This window comes from Tachypleus tridentatus, chromosome 12 (genome assembly GCF_004210375.1).
Source record: "Tachypleus tridentatus isolate NWPU-2018 chromosome 12, ASM421037v1, whole genome shotgun sequence".
Lineage (NCBI taxonomy): Eukaryota > Metazoa > Arthropoda > Merostomata > Xiphosura > Limulidae > Tachypleus > Tachypleus tridentatus.
In genome coordinates, this window is record NC_134836.1 from 84,098,817 (window position 1) to 84,118,583 (window position 19,767).

Here is a 19,767-nt window from a genome sequence, read left to right on the forward strand (position 1 = left end):
ACGTTATAGCATAAATCACTTTGTAATGTAAGGAAGTTATGGTTTATATGCAGACCCTTGATCACTCATTTCGAACTAAACACAGCAAGAACCGAATTTGCAACAGATAAAAGAGTCTAACAGCTGATCGAAATAAGTACAGCTGAAGCAGTCAGAAACAGCTGGTTTTCAAGGTATATAGCTCACGTTATTTTTCATTTTATTTCTATAGCAACTGCAAAGATTCTATTCAAAGTTTATATTATATCTTACAATAAGCAATAATAGCGGCCTTAGAGGGTGGGAAAATAGCACTTCCATATTTCATTATCGCGCAACTATTATCGTGAAACTAAACCATTTACTCATTGTGTCTGAAGCATGTCCCTTCACAATTACATAAAGTTATCTTAATCATTATAAGTTTGTAGCATGACCCTTTTGTACCATAAACCTCCTCCAAGCAAATAATATATGGAAGAGGAGACATTAAAAAATATATTATATTCTTCAAGCTTTCTTGCAACTATAATTAATCAGCTACTTGCATGAATTTGCTGCCTCTTGGAAAACAATCTATAAAGAGCCCGTTCGATGTTAGCGTCTTCATACAAGCTTCATCTTCTGGGATTGAAAGAGCTAACATCATTTGCTACGACCAGTGATATCTCTGAAACGTAGTCTGTTTTGGTTGTAATCCAGTCATTGTCTTTTTGGAAAAAAGGTTTTTCTTGGCATTAAGTCCTCAAATAGCATAGTGGTATGTATAGGGAATTACAAAGCTAGAAACCGGGTTTCGATACCAATAGAAGGTTGAACACAGATAGCCCATAGTGCAGCTTTGCTCTTTGTTACGTTTGTTACCGTGCACCATTTATGTGTCTATACAAATTTGTTATGTTGTAGCATTGTTTCATCACAAATAGACGTTGATCATCAAAGGGAAATGACTAGAATGCTACCATGGCAAAAATTACATCAATGTTCACAAACCTTGTCTCGACTTTGCGATAATCTTTGTTTCCATAATGACAAGAGTTTGTAAAAATCTTTTTTCTGCTTTTTAATGGACACGTAACACTATTTATAGACCAATGGCACTTTCATTTCTGAACATAGGTCATATGTACTACATATCTACTTTCCAGTAATACTTCCAGTAATACAATAATACTTCCAGCTTTGCCAGAAAGCGATAAAAACCGGTCTTATTCTAGTAACTCAAAAAACAGTTTGACAGTTTTGAGGTATTAATCATGCCTTGGAAACGTATACTTTCTTATTATGTAACTTTATATAGTTCCTGCGTTGTTTGACACCCTTTGGAAATTTATAGTTTTTCTGTTTGACTACTAAATAGTCAAATTATGAAAGACCACATTATTCACGTTTGTTTTACATTTTAAAGAATTCCTGTGTAATGTGGGTACCCAACTCGTTACACTACAAAAACCACTGACGTACGAAAAGATTTTACCAAGCCTAGTGTTCTCATAACATATAAAAGACCCATAAATTTGGTCTATAAAAATTGACATTTCAAAAGAGTCCACAAAACCATTTTAGTAGGTTCAAAATACCTAAATAAAATTTGATTTACGATAAGCGTTTACAAAATATATAAACAAACTTTAGTTGAGACTAAAATAATAACGTGTTGAACTGCCTGTATTATCTTCAAAAAAAAAAAAAAACGTTATAATAGAAAGTGATTATTATGAAAGAATGGAAAACCGGTTCTTAGTTAATTTTGGTCGTATCACCTTTGTTATTATTATTATGTCTGTACATGTTAAATTGAATTGTTTAGGTTGAATGTGAGTTTATATGTTAATGAAACCATTAATAAATAAAAATGTAAATATGTAATGACAAATCAAGCCAAAATTCAAGCCTTTTCTAAGTTATAAATAATTGCACACCAATTAGAATATACGATAACTGATTAGTATATATAATTAAGTATGCGACTGCTAGATAATCACAGGAAATAAAGAAATGCAACAGAGAAGCACATTCATAATACAATTATTACGTACGTTTTTTGATTCCAGAAACCGGGGTAATCCATCTTCTGAAACAACTACGTTACTTTGAAGTCCCATTCCAGCTACAAAAAGAGCATCTTTTAGAAGAAACATTAGAGCTCTCATCATGAATGACAGAAAGAGCTGTATGTGTAGGTTGTTTCTTGGACATTGAAGTTTCCTGAAAAAAATAAAGGTTTGGATAACTTAAATCAAAACTCGGGTCATTTAATATCTAATATATCCAAAAAATTCGTATTTAAGTATATCAAGCAGAGACATTTATAAAAGCAAACAAACAACAGGTAGTATACGGCTGGCAGTAAAATGTTTTTATGAAGACAATTTAAACCAATATAATAATTTTTTTGTTTCAGAGTAAAAATTGCGATTTAAACTATTTTCTAAATTAAAAACTGTTTACTTGTTTAGTTTTATTGTTAAACACAAGGCTACGTAATGGATCGTTAGTGCTAAACTAACAGTGAGAAGCAGAACCCGGTTTTTAGTCACCACAAAACTGACCAATTATAAGCGACTTCTATATATGACAAAAAGAAAGTCTTTTTGTTGTTCTTGTAGTGGAAAAAAGAAGACAATAAATGAAGGCTCAACGTGACCAGATGATTAAGGCACTCGACTTGTAATCTGAGGGTCGCGGGTGATTAAGGCACTCGATCGTAATCTGATGGTCGCGGGTTCCAACTACCGTCACACCAAACATGCTCGCCCTTTCAGCCGTGGGAGCGTTATAAAGTGACAGTCACTCACACTATTCATTGGTAAAAGAGTAGCTCAAGAATAAAACCTTCTCATATTCTTACTTTAATATATGTAAAGTGCTAATGTATTATATTTAAAAATATGTATTCAATGATATATTATTCAGTATTTAACACAATATAGTTCACTATGACAAATAATGAGTTATGAAGAGAATCTTCTTCGTTACAGACACATAATATGTTTCCTACACCAGGTTCAATGATACAGTAACTTTAAATAAATATGTTTAATTAGTTTTAGTATAAAGACGTTGTTTAGAAAGTCGATGCGATTACCTTGTTTTAATTGCTTTCTTTCTTTGTTTTCTATGACAGATATCATTTATTGCTAGGATGATATAGCAGTATCATACAACATTCGGGTCGAAAGGATTAACACTGTCATTTATTTTGTTATCCGATTTGCTATTACTTAAATGCTACAGCCAAACAATAATTTGAAAACAAATTAACGCGTCGAATTCAAGCGCTTTCTTGGTTCATTTCTCGTGGTTTTTAATCGTAATAAGTCGAACAGAAATCCTTCTTAAGGAATAGAATGCTGATGGGCTATTCGCTGATCCAGAAGAGGCGACCGTCAACTTATTTCTATGTAAGTACACACACAGTTTTATTATATGTGTTCAAACAAAGATTTTCTTCAAAGTCTATCAAAAAGTATCCAATCCGTTTTCCCCTCATGCAAGTTGAAACCCAATTAACGTATCAAACACAGATTATTATAATTATTTTCTGATTCAAACCTACTTTTATTAACGTGTATAACTTTCTAATAATCTTTGAGGAATCAGTTCACCTAAACATACCTCACTTCAGTAAAACGTTGTATAATTTTACTCCAGTTTGTTTTATTGATAGGTCTTAATTTTGACTATCAGGAAAAATATTGATATATATTAATTCATTAAACCAATTCATAATACCAGAGAACTATTTCTACTTGTAAAAAAAATAAGGCCCGGCATGGCCAAGCGTGTTAAGGCGTGCGACTCGTAATCTGAGGGTCGCGGGGTTGAATCCTCGTCACTCCAAATATGTTCGCCCTTTCAACCGTGGGGGCGTTATGATGTGACGGTCACTCCCACTATTCTTTGGTAAAAGAGTAGCCCAAGAGTTGGCGGTGTGTGGTGATTAGCTGCCTTCCCTCTAGTCTTTCACTGCTAAATTAGGGACGGCTAGAGCAGATAGCCATTCTGTGACTTTGCGCGAAATTCAAAATAAACCAAACCAAGTCGTACACGAATAGCACATAATAAAAATTACATCAAAATACAAGATACTATTTGGATATGATTGAATGATACCTAACGAATAGGCAAATTTTTAACACATTTAACCATTATTTACAAGTATGAGATGCAGAATGATAATATACTTAAAATGCAGATACTTATAGTTGAAAAAGTAGTTTCTGATAAGAAAAATGGAGATAAAAACATAAATATGTTAAAAAACAAAATATGTAACGAATATTGTATAAGGAGGTTTTAACGGGATTTATAATCTTTAACAATAAATGTCTCTACTTCTTATAGGGATGTCGGAGAAAGAAGATGATATTTAAATCTCTTTTCGAAAGAAAAATAAAACATAATGGTTTAGGGGCAGAGATCTTGCGACTGATTAGACTAGCGTAGATTATTAAAGGCCTCTTTGGCAAGTCAGTCTGCAACAGATTCCTTGAAAATAGGTCTATAATTAGTCATCCTGAAAAGCACCAGTACTTGCAGTAAACCTAACCTACTGGGATATTCTTTTAATTCATCGTAGTTATTATGATTTTTCAATGAAATTACTGTAAGTATTCTATATTCATTAATTAAAGCCCATAAAACGTTTATCAAGATCTTTCTCCAGATATATACACACCCAATTTATGAACAAGTCCATTCATGTGACCAAATAACCTCTTGGATTTTAGTAGTGTTCGATTCTACAATTTGTTGCTGTTTTTAGCCGTTACATGACAAATATATTCTATATAGCCTCTTTACTTCGGCATCACGTATGAATTTATATATGACTGGTCGTAGGCTTCTTTCATTGAATTTTCTATTTCTGTTTTGTGACAGAATGCAGCTAAGAGACCATTTCACTTTACACATCAGTAACTTTACGTTCTTGTTTACACATCCATCAGACAGATAAAGCTCCATTACAATTTCTCTTTCACAAATTCTTAAATCTCTTCTGGAATACATTGTATCCAAATACAAACTTAGCAGAGACTATTTTGACCATTTCTTGAATACAGATATAAATATGTAAACACGAATGTTTGTGTGTGTGTATCTTTCTCATAGCAAAGGCACATTGGCCTATCTGCTTAGTCCATCGAGGCAAATCCAACCCCTGATTTTTGCGTTGTAAATCTGTAGACTTACCGCTGTACAAGCGGGGAACCGTAAACAAGAAATACACTATTTTAACTATTCATATTTCATTCAAGTTTGAATATGAAATACGAAGAGCTCCTTCATAATGTCATTCGATTATTTCCTCGTTTTATAAAACTGAACATTCCTTTTAATCTGCCAGCACAATAACTTACAGCACTCCTAAGGGTGAGAAATTGCAGATCGTGAGGTTCAAGGCTCGATTCGTGATATACCACTAAACACAATTCGCACTTTCATCTGAGACGGTGCTATAATTCTGACAGTCAGTTATGCTAGTTCAGATAAAATCAGTAAACTTCAACACATAACACTCGTTTATGTTCATCTAAATACTGGGTTTATTGTATTTCATACTGTAAAACACAACAACATCCTATTTCTCCCATCGTCCATGTTCACTTTGATGTCTATGGCTATTTATTGTTGCTCCACACAACAGTTCCCATTTAAAAAGCTCTTTGAAAGGACACGCGTTTTGTCATATTTTTCCAAGATCCAACAGCAAAGGTTCTTAACCTGGGTTCAATCGAACCCCAGGGATTTGGCGGAGGTCAAAACACACACACTGTGTGTTCACCCCACTCGTATGATTCGTGACGTCATGCTCTACTTGGCCATCATTGGTTGCTGCTGACACGTCACATCACTTGACCTTAATGTCTGTGCTGCAGGTAACTTCGTGCGCTTAGCACGTGTTTAATCTGAGACTGCTTGTTGTATTAAATACCCAAATTATCTATAGTGATTTTAATGAGATCTTTGTGTAGTTGGACATGAATTTTTAAACATGTTTCAGCTTCTACAAGTTCAGTATTGGTTAGACTAGACAGCATTGTTAAGAGTGTAACTGTTAACAAAAACCTTCTATTCTGATTTAAGCCACATATGGTGAAAAGTAATAAACTTAAGGATTTTTCAGCCAGTGTGTCTTTATTTAAAGCTTATGTTTTAAATCTGTTCAACCTCTTTATATTAAATGAATTACATCAAAGTTGAGCTATACTTTATTCTTTTGAAATAAGTACTTTAATAAATTTTGATGGTGTATATTGAACCAGTTACACACTTTATGCTGTACTACATAAGATCTGGAAATAACAGTTCAAGTTGCTAGAAATGTTGAGCAGGACAATGAATGGACAACCGGTAAATCGAGAGCCTTAGAACGCTAAAATCAGGGTTTCGATTCCCCTCGGTGGGCTCAGCAGATAGCCCGATGTGGCTTTGGTATAAGAAACACACTCCCACATTTTAATGAAACCAAAAATTCTTAGAAAAAAATAAACGAACCATAAACAAAACCATAACTATAAAAATAATATATGTATATAATTTGATATCTAACAATGTTTTCCATGCATTTCTAGCATAATTCTGTTCTTGAAAATGTTTTGTCCTATAGCTCAACGTAATTTAACAGTTCCTTTTACGAGTATATTGTTTGTGAATGGTAGTGATGTGTAAATCTAATTATAATTTGATTAATGGCACATTTATTTTTTTTTATTTTATTTTTTTATAGCAAAGCTATTAAAGCTAACTGTTAGGCTGCTAATAAATAGTGGGATTAAACATTTAATTATAACGCTCTCACGCTTGAAAAGGCGTGCAGATTTGGCGCTAGATTTTTATCTCGCTTCACGTAGAGTCAAGTGCTGTAACCAGCATTGAATATCGAAAATTCATAATAAATCAAATAGAAACAACCGTACACACACACACGCACATATAGGCGCCAAATATGTTCGTGGCATCACTACATTAACATATACAAATCGCTTTTATAAAGTGCAACTAACTTTCCATACTGAACAATAACCTACCTCAGGAAGGTCAAGATAAGGAAGGCAACAATTAAAGTGGAAAAGGATACAGTATAGCCTATTTTGGATATCAGTTTGATAGCAGATAAATGTGGCTGTAAAAGAACAAAATAAAACCATTGAAATATAGTCGAACAACTATTACATACTAAGTGAACATGGTGTTTTAAAACATATCAAATAAAGCTGTATGTTATATAAATACCTTGAATTATCGAGAAAATGTTGATGTCCCTAATGCCACTTATACAAACTCATATATATTGACAATAAATGGTACTTTCATGACATAAAGTGGTACACGTGCTATAAAGTAAAATTAGCCAATTCTAATTTTGTTTATAAAATTTTCCAATAAATAAAAAAAAGATTAAAAGAGCATAAAGCTAACAATAAATTTCTTTAATAGAAAGGTTTGCTTAGAATGTTACATTAAAACGATTTGAGTATGCAAATCGGCAAGTCGCGTGACAACCACATTCAATACGAATGCGCCATAGAAAGGCATTTATGAGAGCTACATCTGATACTGTTTGGATTTTTGTAGGTAGAGAGATTGTGTTTGTAATTAAGCACAAAACTACATAATGGGCTATCTGTGCTCTGCCCATCACGACTATCTAAACCCGGTTTCTAGCAGTGTGAGTCCGCAGACATGTAGCTGGGCGACTTGGGGACTTGTAGGTAGAGCTATGCCCTCCAAAACTGATTTCTTTTGGGAAGGATTTCTAACAATCCTTTCTAATGAAAAATATTCGTACATTCAGGTCACAGAGATGCGTTCAAACCAACGATTTTGAATTTTCAAGATGAAGTAATAAGAATTAATAAGTATGAGAACATATTCAAACGTGGTGAGATAGGCTGCAACAGCATGGTAAGGCACGAAATCATTTTATGCAACATACTCAGTTTATGTACGTATTTGTGTAGCGCTGGGGCGTAGCTATTTGTTTGATTTTTAGAACTTTTGTCAAAATTACGTAAGATTCATCTACATATCGCCGTCTTTAATTTTTACAGCATAAACTAAAGGGAAAGCGGCTAGTGAACAGTATCTATCGCCAACTCTTTAGTAGTCATTGTTTAACTGAACAGTGAGATTTGACTGTCACCATTACAGTGTTATTGTTGATTTTTTTAAACATGAATGCCAAGTTTTATTATTTAAAGCGTCGCCACAGGGCAACCCTTTGGTAATACCTATTTATTTCAATCTGTAACCGTTTGATCTCAACTGCGAAAACTACAGAAACAATTTTAATCTTCCATTAATGTTTTGGTTAACTTTCAGTTTTATATCTATTTATTCTGTAATAAGCATAGTATTTGAATGCGAGAAAGTAAATTAGTTTAATTTAAATTTTATGTATTCCCGAAAAGAACTGTTTTCCATATAAATTTAAAAAAGTTTAGTGCTAGAATTTCATACTCTGAATCATAATCATATAATCATCCACACACTAATTTAACTCGCAACCTAATTAGCTCTGAAAAAGAAGATTTAATATGTATAACGTTAAAATATTGTATATTAATATCTGAATCATATAAACTAAAACTATTAGAGCAAACTCAAACTGAAAATACGGTCGGATTGTTTTCAATTCATCATGACTTGTATTATCCCTTTCTTGTTCTTAGAATCTATCGCGTCTGATCTTACACTTAAGTTTTGCTTTTTTTTGAATTTCGCACAAAGCTACTCGAGGGCTATCTGTGCTAGCCGATCCTAATTTGGCAGTGTAAGACTAGAGGGAAGACAGCTAGTCATCACCACCCACCGCCAACTCTTGGGCTACTCTTTTACCAACGAATAGTGGGATTGACCTTCACATTATACACCCCCGCGGCTGGGAGGGCGAGCATGTCTAGCGCGACGCAGGAATGAACCCGCGATCCTCGGATTACGAGTCGCACGCCTTACGCGCTTGGCCATGCCAGGCCCGTTTACACTTAAGTTATTGAAGCCCATTCACTTTGAAATACTGGTATGATAGAATAGACCTTCCTTCCTTGAATTATTGAGATATCCAGTCATTATTATGTTTTGTGCTAAGACAAAAACAAACAAACATGATAAACGTTTATAATTTATAAAACTTTATAATCTTACAGTCAAACATGTTTCTTATGAAATAATGAAAATGCTTAAGAATTTAATTTAAACATAGAAACACTACTTCACATACTCTTTGTAAATAAGGTCAATATATAAAGATAAGGTTTGTAAGGTGAATCTGTAAGGGCCAATCACGCATTCTCTTATAACAAGTCTCGTTTTTTAAAATTTATACCATATTCTAAGAATTCTGGTTTCAAGTATGTTATAGTGTTCGTTCCAAAGGTTTCGTGTGTCCGCGTATTTAAAATGTGTTTATTTAGTGTACCAAATTTGTTTGTAGTCTATTTTAGAAATAAACACGTTTTCATTTTAATGTGTACAAAACTAAAAATATTGGACAAATACTTTGCATGATAAAAAACAATATTATTTATTTAATGTAAAACCAACATAATTTAATTTTAGTATTATTTCACAAACATAGAAATACCAGTTTTCAAAAGTGTGATTTTAGTGTTATTTCACAGATATAGCGGTACCAGTCTTTAAGTCTACAATCTGAGGGTCACTGTTCACTAACATAATTGGTAAAATACTAGATTTTTAGTTGATCAGATATTTGCTTGCTTAATTTGATTTTAGTGTCCCATATACAAATTTTGTTCGATTTTCCGGAGGACCCATACGGTATATGTTTATTTAATACACTCATTCAGAAAGTCTTTAAGTAAACCAACTTGAACAACACAACTTAAAACTAAAAATTAAATTGATACTTCAAGTTCCTTTGAAACATATGATATTTGGTAAAATCGCTAACACATTAATCCTGTGAAACTATTAGTAGTTTACATTGTGAGTTCAACACAGAATTTACGTTAAACTTGTATGACAGAGGATTTCAGTTTAGTATGAAAATGGGATCGTATGATTTTAATTCAGTTTAAGAATTATTTCTATATCACTTTTAACTGATATTTGACATTAATGATAAAAAAAAATTGGATTATTAACCCTTTCGGTTCACACAATGTTTTGATTTTACATTTTAAAAGACAAATACCATGCTGATATTGCTGTTTGTATAACATACTCCTTATATAAAAATAGCTACTGAAGTATATAGCGCAATAATAAACTATAGACTACATGTGCTCTGTCTATCATGAAGAATCGAACTTTGAATTTTGGTATTGCAAATCAGGAACTCACTGCTGACGTTTCTGGAGGTGGAAGCGACAGAGATTTTTAACTCAGGCTTATGTTTAACTCTTCGAAAGAAAGAAATTTGTCAGCTCACCAAGGTATTAGGTGATCAGTCAATGTTCCTATAATTATAACACTGACAAGAAAGGTGAACAATTTTAAACCTTAATTTACAAAGTCTGAATTAGTTGCTATGGTTACTTTGATATTTTATTCTCTACTTAACTGCCATACTTCTGTTGAAGAAGAAGAAAAAAAAACGACTAGGTGAGTTGATTATCCACATTTATAACAAATGTGTTTTGAACGGACTCATATTGCTAGAAACCAAGTTTTGATACCCGTGGTGGGCAAAGCACAAACAGTCCATGGTGTAGCTTTGTGCTTAATTTCAAACAATCAATCAGGTGTCTTATAATAAAGCAAACAATGTGAATATCTTTATGAAGGTCTGTGAAAACGTACATTTAGTTTATGCTATACTAAATATACTTAGAAAAATATACCATATGTACATCTTGGTTTCATTCACAAACTATTAAAAATTAGGTTCATAACAAGACGCTCAATCTTTACTGAATATCTATATACCATTCTGCATTTAATGTGTAAAAATGTGTTCATCTGAAAAATTATTTTGAAGGTATACGATTTTCTTTGTCTATGAATAAAATAATTTTTGGTTTTGATGTATAGTCCTTTACTCACCATTAATAACCTGAAATACTTTAAGCATTTAAATAACATGTGACGTCCTTCATTCTTTCAAGCAACACGGATGAGCCGTGAATTCAGTGAAACTAGTCTACTGCAGCAAAAGTAACGAAAAATAAATCTCAATCATCTTTTTTTCACTGATATTTATATTTTGGAAAATAAAATAAATTTACAAATAAACAAAATAAGTTTGTATTTGCCAATCGATTCTCGAAACTGAATTGTGTGGTATGTTCATTGTTTTTTCCTAAATGAAGTCACCTTTGATATATTCAGATCAATCACTCTGGGAGTGCTCCATATGTTTTTGTTTTCATATAATTTTATTTGTGTAAGAACATGATTAAACATTTTAATATTCTGCAAAAATTGTTCGCACTGGGCTGTTGGAATTCCTCCTGAAGATGGGGAAGACGATAGTTGCTCATTCTGTAAAGAAAATGGTTTTGTTTAATCATTCAGTAAAAATCAATGAAATACTTTGGAGCACAAAGTTGTCTAACTCAACTTCTAACGTTATTTCAATTGTTTCACTAATGTAGTGTTTCATGATTAATTATCCATTTATTGAATTTTTGGAAGTTGAAGTTTTCTTGAGCTGTGAATGCTTAAAGATATTGATTTTACGTATAAAGTAACATAAAATAATCCCTTTTTTAGAACTACATAAATTGGAGTATATAGATGATCATATGATTACGATGAAGAAGATACAAAATAATATTAAGTGTTTCATGTATAAATTTAAATACAAAAATTTCTTTTCTAGGATGTTGGATGTAAATTAAACTAATATACTAGCAGATCTATCTGTGTGGTTCATGATGACAGACTTACGAAAGGTAACAAATAGTTTGTTTGATTCATTTATTGATTTTATTGGGTTTATTGTTATGTGTGTAAGTTGGTGTGTAGGTATTCTGTTGCTATGTCACACACAGGAAGTATCTCCATTTGTAATAATTTCTTTAGATATATATATTTAGTTTCTTTATAATAACTGAACTAAAAATAATTTGAAATAATTACGTATTCTTCGTTATATGCTCATAACAAGTTTTGTAGTAAGAGACATATATTTAATATAAAATGTGCAAACAAATACGTCAGTACAAAACCAAATCATTTCTGTTCTTCATAAGCTTCTTTTGCGTATTTTCATCCTAAATTGATGGATAAAGTACAGAAAAGAAATAATGTGTTTATTTAGATGTCTTATAATAAAACAAACACTGTTTACAGGTGTTGTTATGACCTTATTAATCAGTTAAATTTAAATCCCTCAAATACGATTTGTAAACGAAATTAAGAACAATTATGATTTTTAATAATTATGAATATAAAAAGGTATTCCGAAATGATTCAGAGTTCAATTATTTAAACAGTATTTTCTTTCTTTTATTGGCCTTAAAACATATCACTTAATATAAGTTGGCCCGGCATGGCCAGGTGGTTAAAGTATTCGACTCGCAATCTGCTCACTCTTTCAGCCGTGGGGGTGTTATAATTTTACGGTCAATCACACTATTATTTGCTAATGGCTGAGGCCCGGCATGGCCAAGCGTGTTAAGGCGTGCGACTCGTAATCTGAGGGTCGCGGGTTTGCATCCCCGTTGCGCCAAACATGCTCGACCTTTCAGGCGTGGGGGCGTTATAATGTGACGGTCAATCCCACTATTCGTTGGTAAAAAAGTAGCCCAAGAGTTGACGGTGGGTGGTGATGACTAGCTGCCTTCCCTCTAGTCTTACACTGCTAAATTAGGGACGGCTAGCACAGATAGCCCTCGAGTAGCTTTGTGCGAAATTCAAAACAAACTAACAAACAAAATTTACTAATGGAGTAGCCCAATAGTTGGCGGTAAGAGGTGGTGACTAGTTGTCTTCCCTCTAGTCTTATACTGCTAAATTAGGGACAGCTAGAATTAATGTTTTGAATATAAATATGTCAATAATGACTAAAAGTACATAGGTTGTATGTATATCCCATACGGTAAAAGAGGAAATTAGGTAAATCCCATCGCTACTTCTAATGACCACCCCTACTGATTGATCTATATTTAACCAACATCGAAGCTGTGAAATCTGTGTATTGTGAAAAGAAAAAAATAACAATCATTTATAGTTGATTAAACTATATTTCACAGGCCCAAAGTCTAGGAGATGTATAATCCAATGAGTAAATTTTGCAGTGTGCTATACAGTAAGTTAGTCAAAGTGTAACAAACCTCGGTGAAATAAAAAATATATATTAATTTTACTAATTCGAACACTTGAATAAGCAATCATATCTCAATGATAAGCTGTTGAAAGGAAATGAAGTCACTGGGTAGAAAAAGTCACAGAAAAAAAAAGACATTTTATTTAAATATCATAACTAATTAAGTGCTGAACAAAAATATTTTAAATCGCTTATTAACTGACAATACATTAATTGTAGACATTAAGAACACAAATTATGTGTGATGGCATCACCCATACAGTAGTGGGCAAAAAAATGCAATATTTAAAAAAAAAGGTATTTTAATAATAAATAATGGTTTGTTTGAGTAATATTGAACTTCTTTTATTTTATCACCATAACTTCAACAACATTATGTTTTTTAAATACATCATTAGTTAACAGTTACTGTAGATCTAATTTATAAATTCCAGATGTGAAAAAAAATGAAACAAGAATTAATTATAACTATAATCATGTTTTCACGAAATATACCAGTGGCTTTTTTTTCCTGGATTCGATAAGCTAATTATGCAACTTTTGCGTAATTTTTGCTTTAGTTTAATTAGGGCTAAACTTTATCATATTTAATAATATCAGTAAATAAAGTTGTAGTGTTATTCTATGACTTAAAATTATACATTTTTTTTAACTTAGACAGGCTTTTAATTAGTTATTCTACGAAATGGCTACTTTAATATATTTACATCCTTTGAAGTGCAGTGCAAACGCATACATATTTATATAGTAAGGTGCATGAGCATTTTCAGGACAGAGAAAAAGTATAATATTATAATAAATAGACTACGATTTCTGTTTGTTTTGAATTTCGTACAAAGTTACATATTTTACAGGGAAAGGCTAGAGGGAAGGCAGTTTGTCATCACCACTCACCACTAACTCTTGGGCTACTCTTTACCAACGCGTAGTAGGATTGACCGTACCTTATAACACCCCAAAAGCTGAAAGGGATTTATTGTCACATATAACGCCCTCACGGATTGGCGGTACGGAATACGCTAAGAAATTAACCAATTAATACAGTTGTATTAAATTATAAATATTAATCTGCTAAGTTTTTTTAAAATCGAATATATTCAAACAATCACTTATGTCGAAGTGGAAGAGATAAATAATCTATATATGGAAAAATGTTCTTCCAGTAAGAATAGGTTACTTGAGGATTTTACAATAATATATTAAGTATGCTTCCATCGCTGAAGTTACTTTCAATGTCCCATGTAAGAACAGTTTCTCAGGATTCTCAAGTGCGATATTTAACATGCTTGTCTGCCATTCTGAGTGATTTTTTTAAGTTTTATGGTATATTCTATTTAGTTACTTTCATACTTTGTATGCAGTGGAAGTGTACAGTTGGTCACTACACGTCACAAGTTCGAATCCTTGTCATCAAACATGCTCGATCTTTCAGCCTTGAGGATATTAAAACGTGATTATCAATAACAATATTCGTTGGTAAAAAAGAAACCCAAGAATTGGTGGTGAATGGTGTTAACAATCTGCTTTCCTCTAGCTTTTACTGCTATATTACGAACGGTTAACGCTAGTTCTCGAGTAGAATTGCGCGAAATTCAAAACAAAACAAACAAACAAACATTTGCTTTATGTAGCTAGTTCGTTTTGCAAGAAATAATCTTCATCTCTTTAGGCTAGATGTATGTATGTTATCGATGCTAATGGTCACATTGACCTGCACTGTCTTGCACCATTTCCAAATATCTTACGTTTCATTTGTTTGTTTTAGGATAAATCTACTAAAGAGGCTATCTGCATTGTAGTTGCCGCGGGGTAACAAATCCAGAAATTTAGTGTTATATGTTTAGAATTTTATCGAGGACATCGAAAAATAAAGGTACGCAATGCGCAAGGGACGTGAATTGAATCCTCGCTAACTACTATGTCACCTCTGTAACACTAACATTTTTGAGGGTAAAATAAAAGTTGCTTTAGTATCTGAGAAATATCAATCTTTAGTATAAAATATTTCGTAGGAGATTGTTCATTTATATGGTAGCTTAGGGCAAAGCATGCATCTGTTTAATGTGTTAGATGTTACAATGGAAGAATACTTAACAAAGTTTAATGTGTTGGATACTACAATGGGAGGAATACTTACCAAAGTGAACACGAAAGAAAGTTACGAAACCAATGAAATCGATACCAGCACACTATTCTTAGCGATTAAATCTGTGGTCGTTGAAATCTGTGGCGAATAACCTGAGGTTAGTAATTTAATCCTTATGTCACAAAAATTGTCACAACGATCATATGTTTGTTAATAATGTGCCGTACCTGGAAGGCTGCAACAGTAAAATGAGATGAAGTTTTATAGAAAGCCGAAAGAATCTCGTGTCGTATGGTAGAAAAAAATTTTGGCGCAAAGATGATTTAATAAAATGCTGAATGAAATGACCATAAAACATACATTTATTGACAAAGTTCGTAAAGTGGAATTATTAACTCGATTCACAGCACAGCGTTAGTTTCAGTAGTATTTAAAGCATCCTAAGCTAAGTTATGCTATGTATTTGTTTGTATGTCCGTGAACTCTTCCCTGAAGCAAAGAGGACTTATCTTGAAATGTGGACTTTGTGTGTTTTTATTAATATTAAGATGGCTTAAACGCGTCCGTATACTCACGCAGGCATGATGGAGCCTAACCCGAATATGACACCGTACATCCTTTTCTTGACCCATATTAGGATCTTGAGGATGCCATGTTTAAAACTTGCTCCAATAAAGGTACTTATACAAACTATTAAAAAACCTGCGTTCGTCATCATTCCTCAATGTATTGATTATGTAGAATTTTTGTATTTACAATAATTTAATGTTCATTTGAAGTAAGCATTTTAACTTTTATCAAAGATAAACCCTCTAATTATGACAATTTAATTATCGCATTTTTTATTATTGTTAGTCTTCATACTCTCAGCAACGTCGATGTTTTGATTTTTCGGAAACCCAAACTTACATTGCTCTCACATCTTAATATGACATAGATGCGTTATGAGAGTAACGGTCAATACCACTATTTGATAAGAATAACCCAATAGTTGGCGGTGAATGCTGTTCACTAGAAATATTTGTTTTAGTCTATCAGCTGAAAATTAACGATAGATATTGCACATAGTCATTTGTTTAGCTTTGCATGATTATCCAAAGAAAAACACAGGACAAATCTCAATATGTGTTTTGTTCAAGCTTGAGTTTTTAACGTGACATCATAAAAGTAGAGAAATAAGATTCTACATGTTTAATCTTAATATTACCACGTAGTTTGTTTGTTTCTTAAACACTACAGGTTTCAACGCGATATTTAATGTTATAAGCCTTCAAACTTACAGATAAGCCAATAAAGGCCACCTTGTAAAGTGCTTTCTAGCTTGAAATTTTTAACACATATGTTTATATATATACATACATAACAGTCGCTATTACCTGATAGAATCCGGCACTGTAAGTAGTGATTTCTAACTCTACTGGTTCCTTCTGTGTGCACAAAGAATAGTTGGTCCAGGTTTGGTTGAAGTTTTCGTTAAGCCACCACGTGCCTTCAGTTGTACAAAATTTGCTTGCTAAAGCTGATGAGTTATATAAAAGATAAGAATAGATGAATATAAATCATAAACATGTGAAGTGGAAGTGAAATAAAGTATAATAAAACATATAAAAACAATCTAAGGAGGGCAAAAGCTTCAGTGCTATCTCGATAACAGATAACACCACTCTTTATGAAGTATCTTAACATTGTGATTATATTAATTGAATTTCAAATTTTCTGACTAGTCAGCCTAATTTTTAACTTCACATTTCTAAATGTCTGTATGATTCACAGCTTGGTTGACAATTCTAGTGTCTCTTTGTATAACAATAACGTTATATTTTAAGATTAAGAATCTTTAAATATACCAACAGAATTTAGAGAGCTTGCCGTGTTCATCTCTTAATGTTACAACTAAGTTTGTAGACATTTGGAATAAAATTTCCTTTTAATATAGGAAAGAACTCTCCAAAATTATGGAAGAAGCCGCAAAGACGAAAGAAACAATGTTGGTTAATATGAAAGTTGTCTTATAATTTTCTGGAGTGTAATGGTCGTTTTTTAAACTACATTACCTTATATTCGGACTTTGAAACCACAATATCTGTATATTAATCTCATGAATTGTTCTTCTTACTTATAGAGTAAGTGAGAGTTAAATAACTGAAACGTTTGAAAGGGTTTGGGATTTATATACTGAACTTTTGTTGTACACATGTCATTATTTCTGAGAATATAAATGTTTATTTTTTGTTAAGCATAAAGATACACAATGGGTTATCTTTGTTCTACCCACTGCAAGTATCGAAACCCGATTTTTATGTCTTAGTCACCGAGATGCGCCATAGTATAAGTAAACGTTAAAGTAATAATATTCCATAGTTACATAAGCACGTTTTGGTCATATAATTCGGTATAAACAACGGATTATTTAACACCATAATCTTCAGTCATAACCAGAAATATACTGAAATATTAAAAGTTGTTCGAATTTACATGTTAGATATTTGCTGTTCTTTTCATATCATTACTTGTGAGAGCTTGTGTAAAGGTCACAATTATAATATTTTACAGTTACATATTTTCTATTATATAAATCAGTATAAACGTAATAGATTAAACATGATATGCTGTAATCATATATGTGTATTGATTATGATACCTGTTCATCTCCAATTGTCCTATAAACAATTACTTTCTTTTCAGGATTGAGCTCAAAAGGACGACCAATTTTTTCAACACTCACCTTTTTTATTGAATCCGTGTACATAGGGTGGGCAGAGCATATTATAATGTGTTCCTGCTGGTACAAACGGCCAGCACATAACGCCATCCCAAATCATGGGACAATATATATCTGAAAAACAAACGGCCTTGAACAAATATGAATCTATCAACTAGTCTAAATTTACTGTAAGCTGATAATAAAAATGTAAATTTATACTCATTTTATATTAATAAAATAAACAAAGCACAGCTTTTCTATTATTTTTTATTGAACATTTCGTTTTAAAACTGTATTTCATTTTCATAACTAAAAAAAGGTTTTAATATGTGCGATGAGAAATGATATTACATAATTTATCGAGAAGTATGGGACATGGAATAAACGTTTACTTTATTGATAAGAAATTAGGAACAAACCGTTAGTATTTGATATCCATAAAGTCATTATGAGCACCTTAAAGTGCTTTATCTCTGTTTCTTCATGATAAGTTATTCTTGTTAAGTTTTCAATTCCAACTCATTCCAACTTAATAAGAACGACCGCGGGTTCGAATCCCCGTCGCATCAAGCATGCTCACCCTTTCAGCCGTGCAGGCGTTATAGTGTAACGGTCAATCCCACTATTCCTTGGCAAAAAAGTAGCCTAAGAGTTGGCGGTGGGTGGTGATGACTAGCTGCCTTCCCTCTAGCCTTACAATGCTAAATTAGAGATGGCTAGCGCAGGTAGATCTCGTGTAGCTTTGCATGAAATTCAAAGCAAACAAACAGACAATAAGAACGACAGGAACAAAACTTTACCTCTAGTATAACATTTCAAGTTGTTTTTTTTGTTTCAAGATTGATTTTTACTGCTCAATAACCCGTATAGCCAAGTGGTTAAAGCACTTCGAATCCTTGTCGTACCAAAAATTCACGCTCTTTCAAGCATGGGGGCGTTATAATGTTCCAGGCAACCCACTATTCGTTGGCGATGTGTGGTGATGACTAGCTGCCTTCCTCTAGTCTTACAGTGCTACATTAGGGACGGCTAGCACAGATAGTTCTCGTGTAGCTTTGCTCGAAATGAAAAAAAAAACAATTCGCTATTGAAATAAAAATAATCATGTGCTGAACTGTTGCTGAGCTACTGTAAAAAGGTCTGTGAATCCAGAAGAATGCATAATTTTGATTCTAGAAGCAGTAAGGGCAAGAAAAGTAGCGAGTATACAGATTCTATTTTTAAAACTTTATAATACCCCGTCTATAGAACGTCGTATATTAAGGTCTAAAGTAAATGATGATTATTGATGGCTACGACAAGCATCAATTTGTGATTGTATTGTCTCAAATTAAATAATCTTTAAAGCATCCAGAGTTCACTTCCTTCACCAAAGTGCTTTTGCGTAAGCATGTTTACTACTTTTAATATCAAGCCTCAGTGCTGTAACAAGAACTTTAGAGAAACCTTTCCAAAAAAAATTAGATCGGAAAAGTTATTGCGAAATTGTACCGAAGATGAAAGTCCATTAGCAGAGGAAATAACCTCTTAATACAAGACCAACGATTTATATTACTAAGTTAATAAGGAACACTCTCTTTCAATTTTCTCGTAATCATCAAAACGATAATGAAGTATTTTTCTCAGGGTCTTCTGAAGGTACAACAACTTATTAAAACCAGCCCTAGCTAGTTAGACGTACGAGCGGCCAATGTGCAAAACAAGAATATACGTGGTTCAGCTCTAAATACTTATATTCAAGGCAATTGTCTACGGAGA

The 19,767-nt window shown here is 32.7% G+C and overlaps 1 protein-coding gene across 1 annotated transcript in view; it reads right to left on the reverse strand.

Annotated features, from left to right (window-relative positions):
* Positions 1-19,767, reverse strand: part of LOC143233846 (secretin receptor-like) — a 45,312-nt gene that overhangs the window by 19,554 nt on the left and 5,991 nt on the right. The window contains exons 2-5 of the mRNA XM_076470621.1: positions 18,031-18,141; positions 16,682-16,824; positions 7,014-7,108; positions 2,019-2,187 (exon numbers count right to left, since the gene is read on the reverse strand). Coding sequence (XP_076326736.1) covers positions 2,019-2,187; positions 7,014-7,108; positions 16,682-16,824; positions 18,031-18,141 — 518 coding nt within the window. The remainder of the gene's footprint in view (positions 1-2,018; positions 2,188-7,013; positions 7,109-16,681; positions 16,825-18,030; positions 18,142-19,767) is intronic.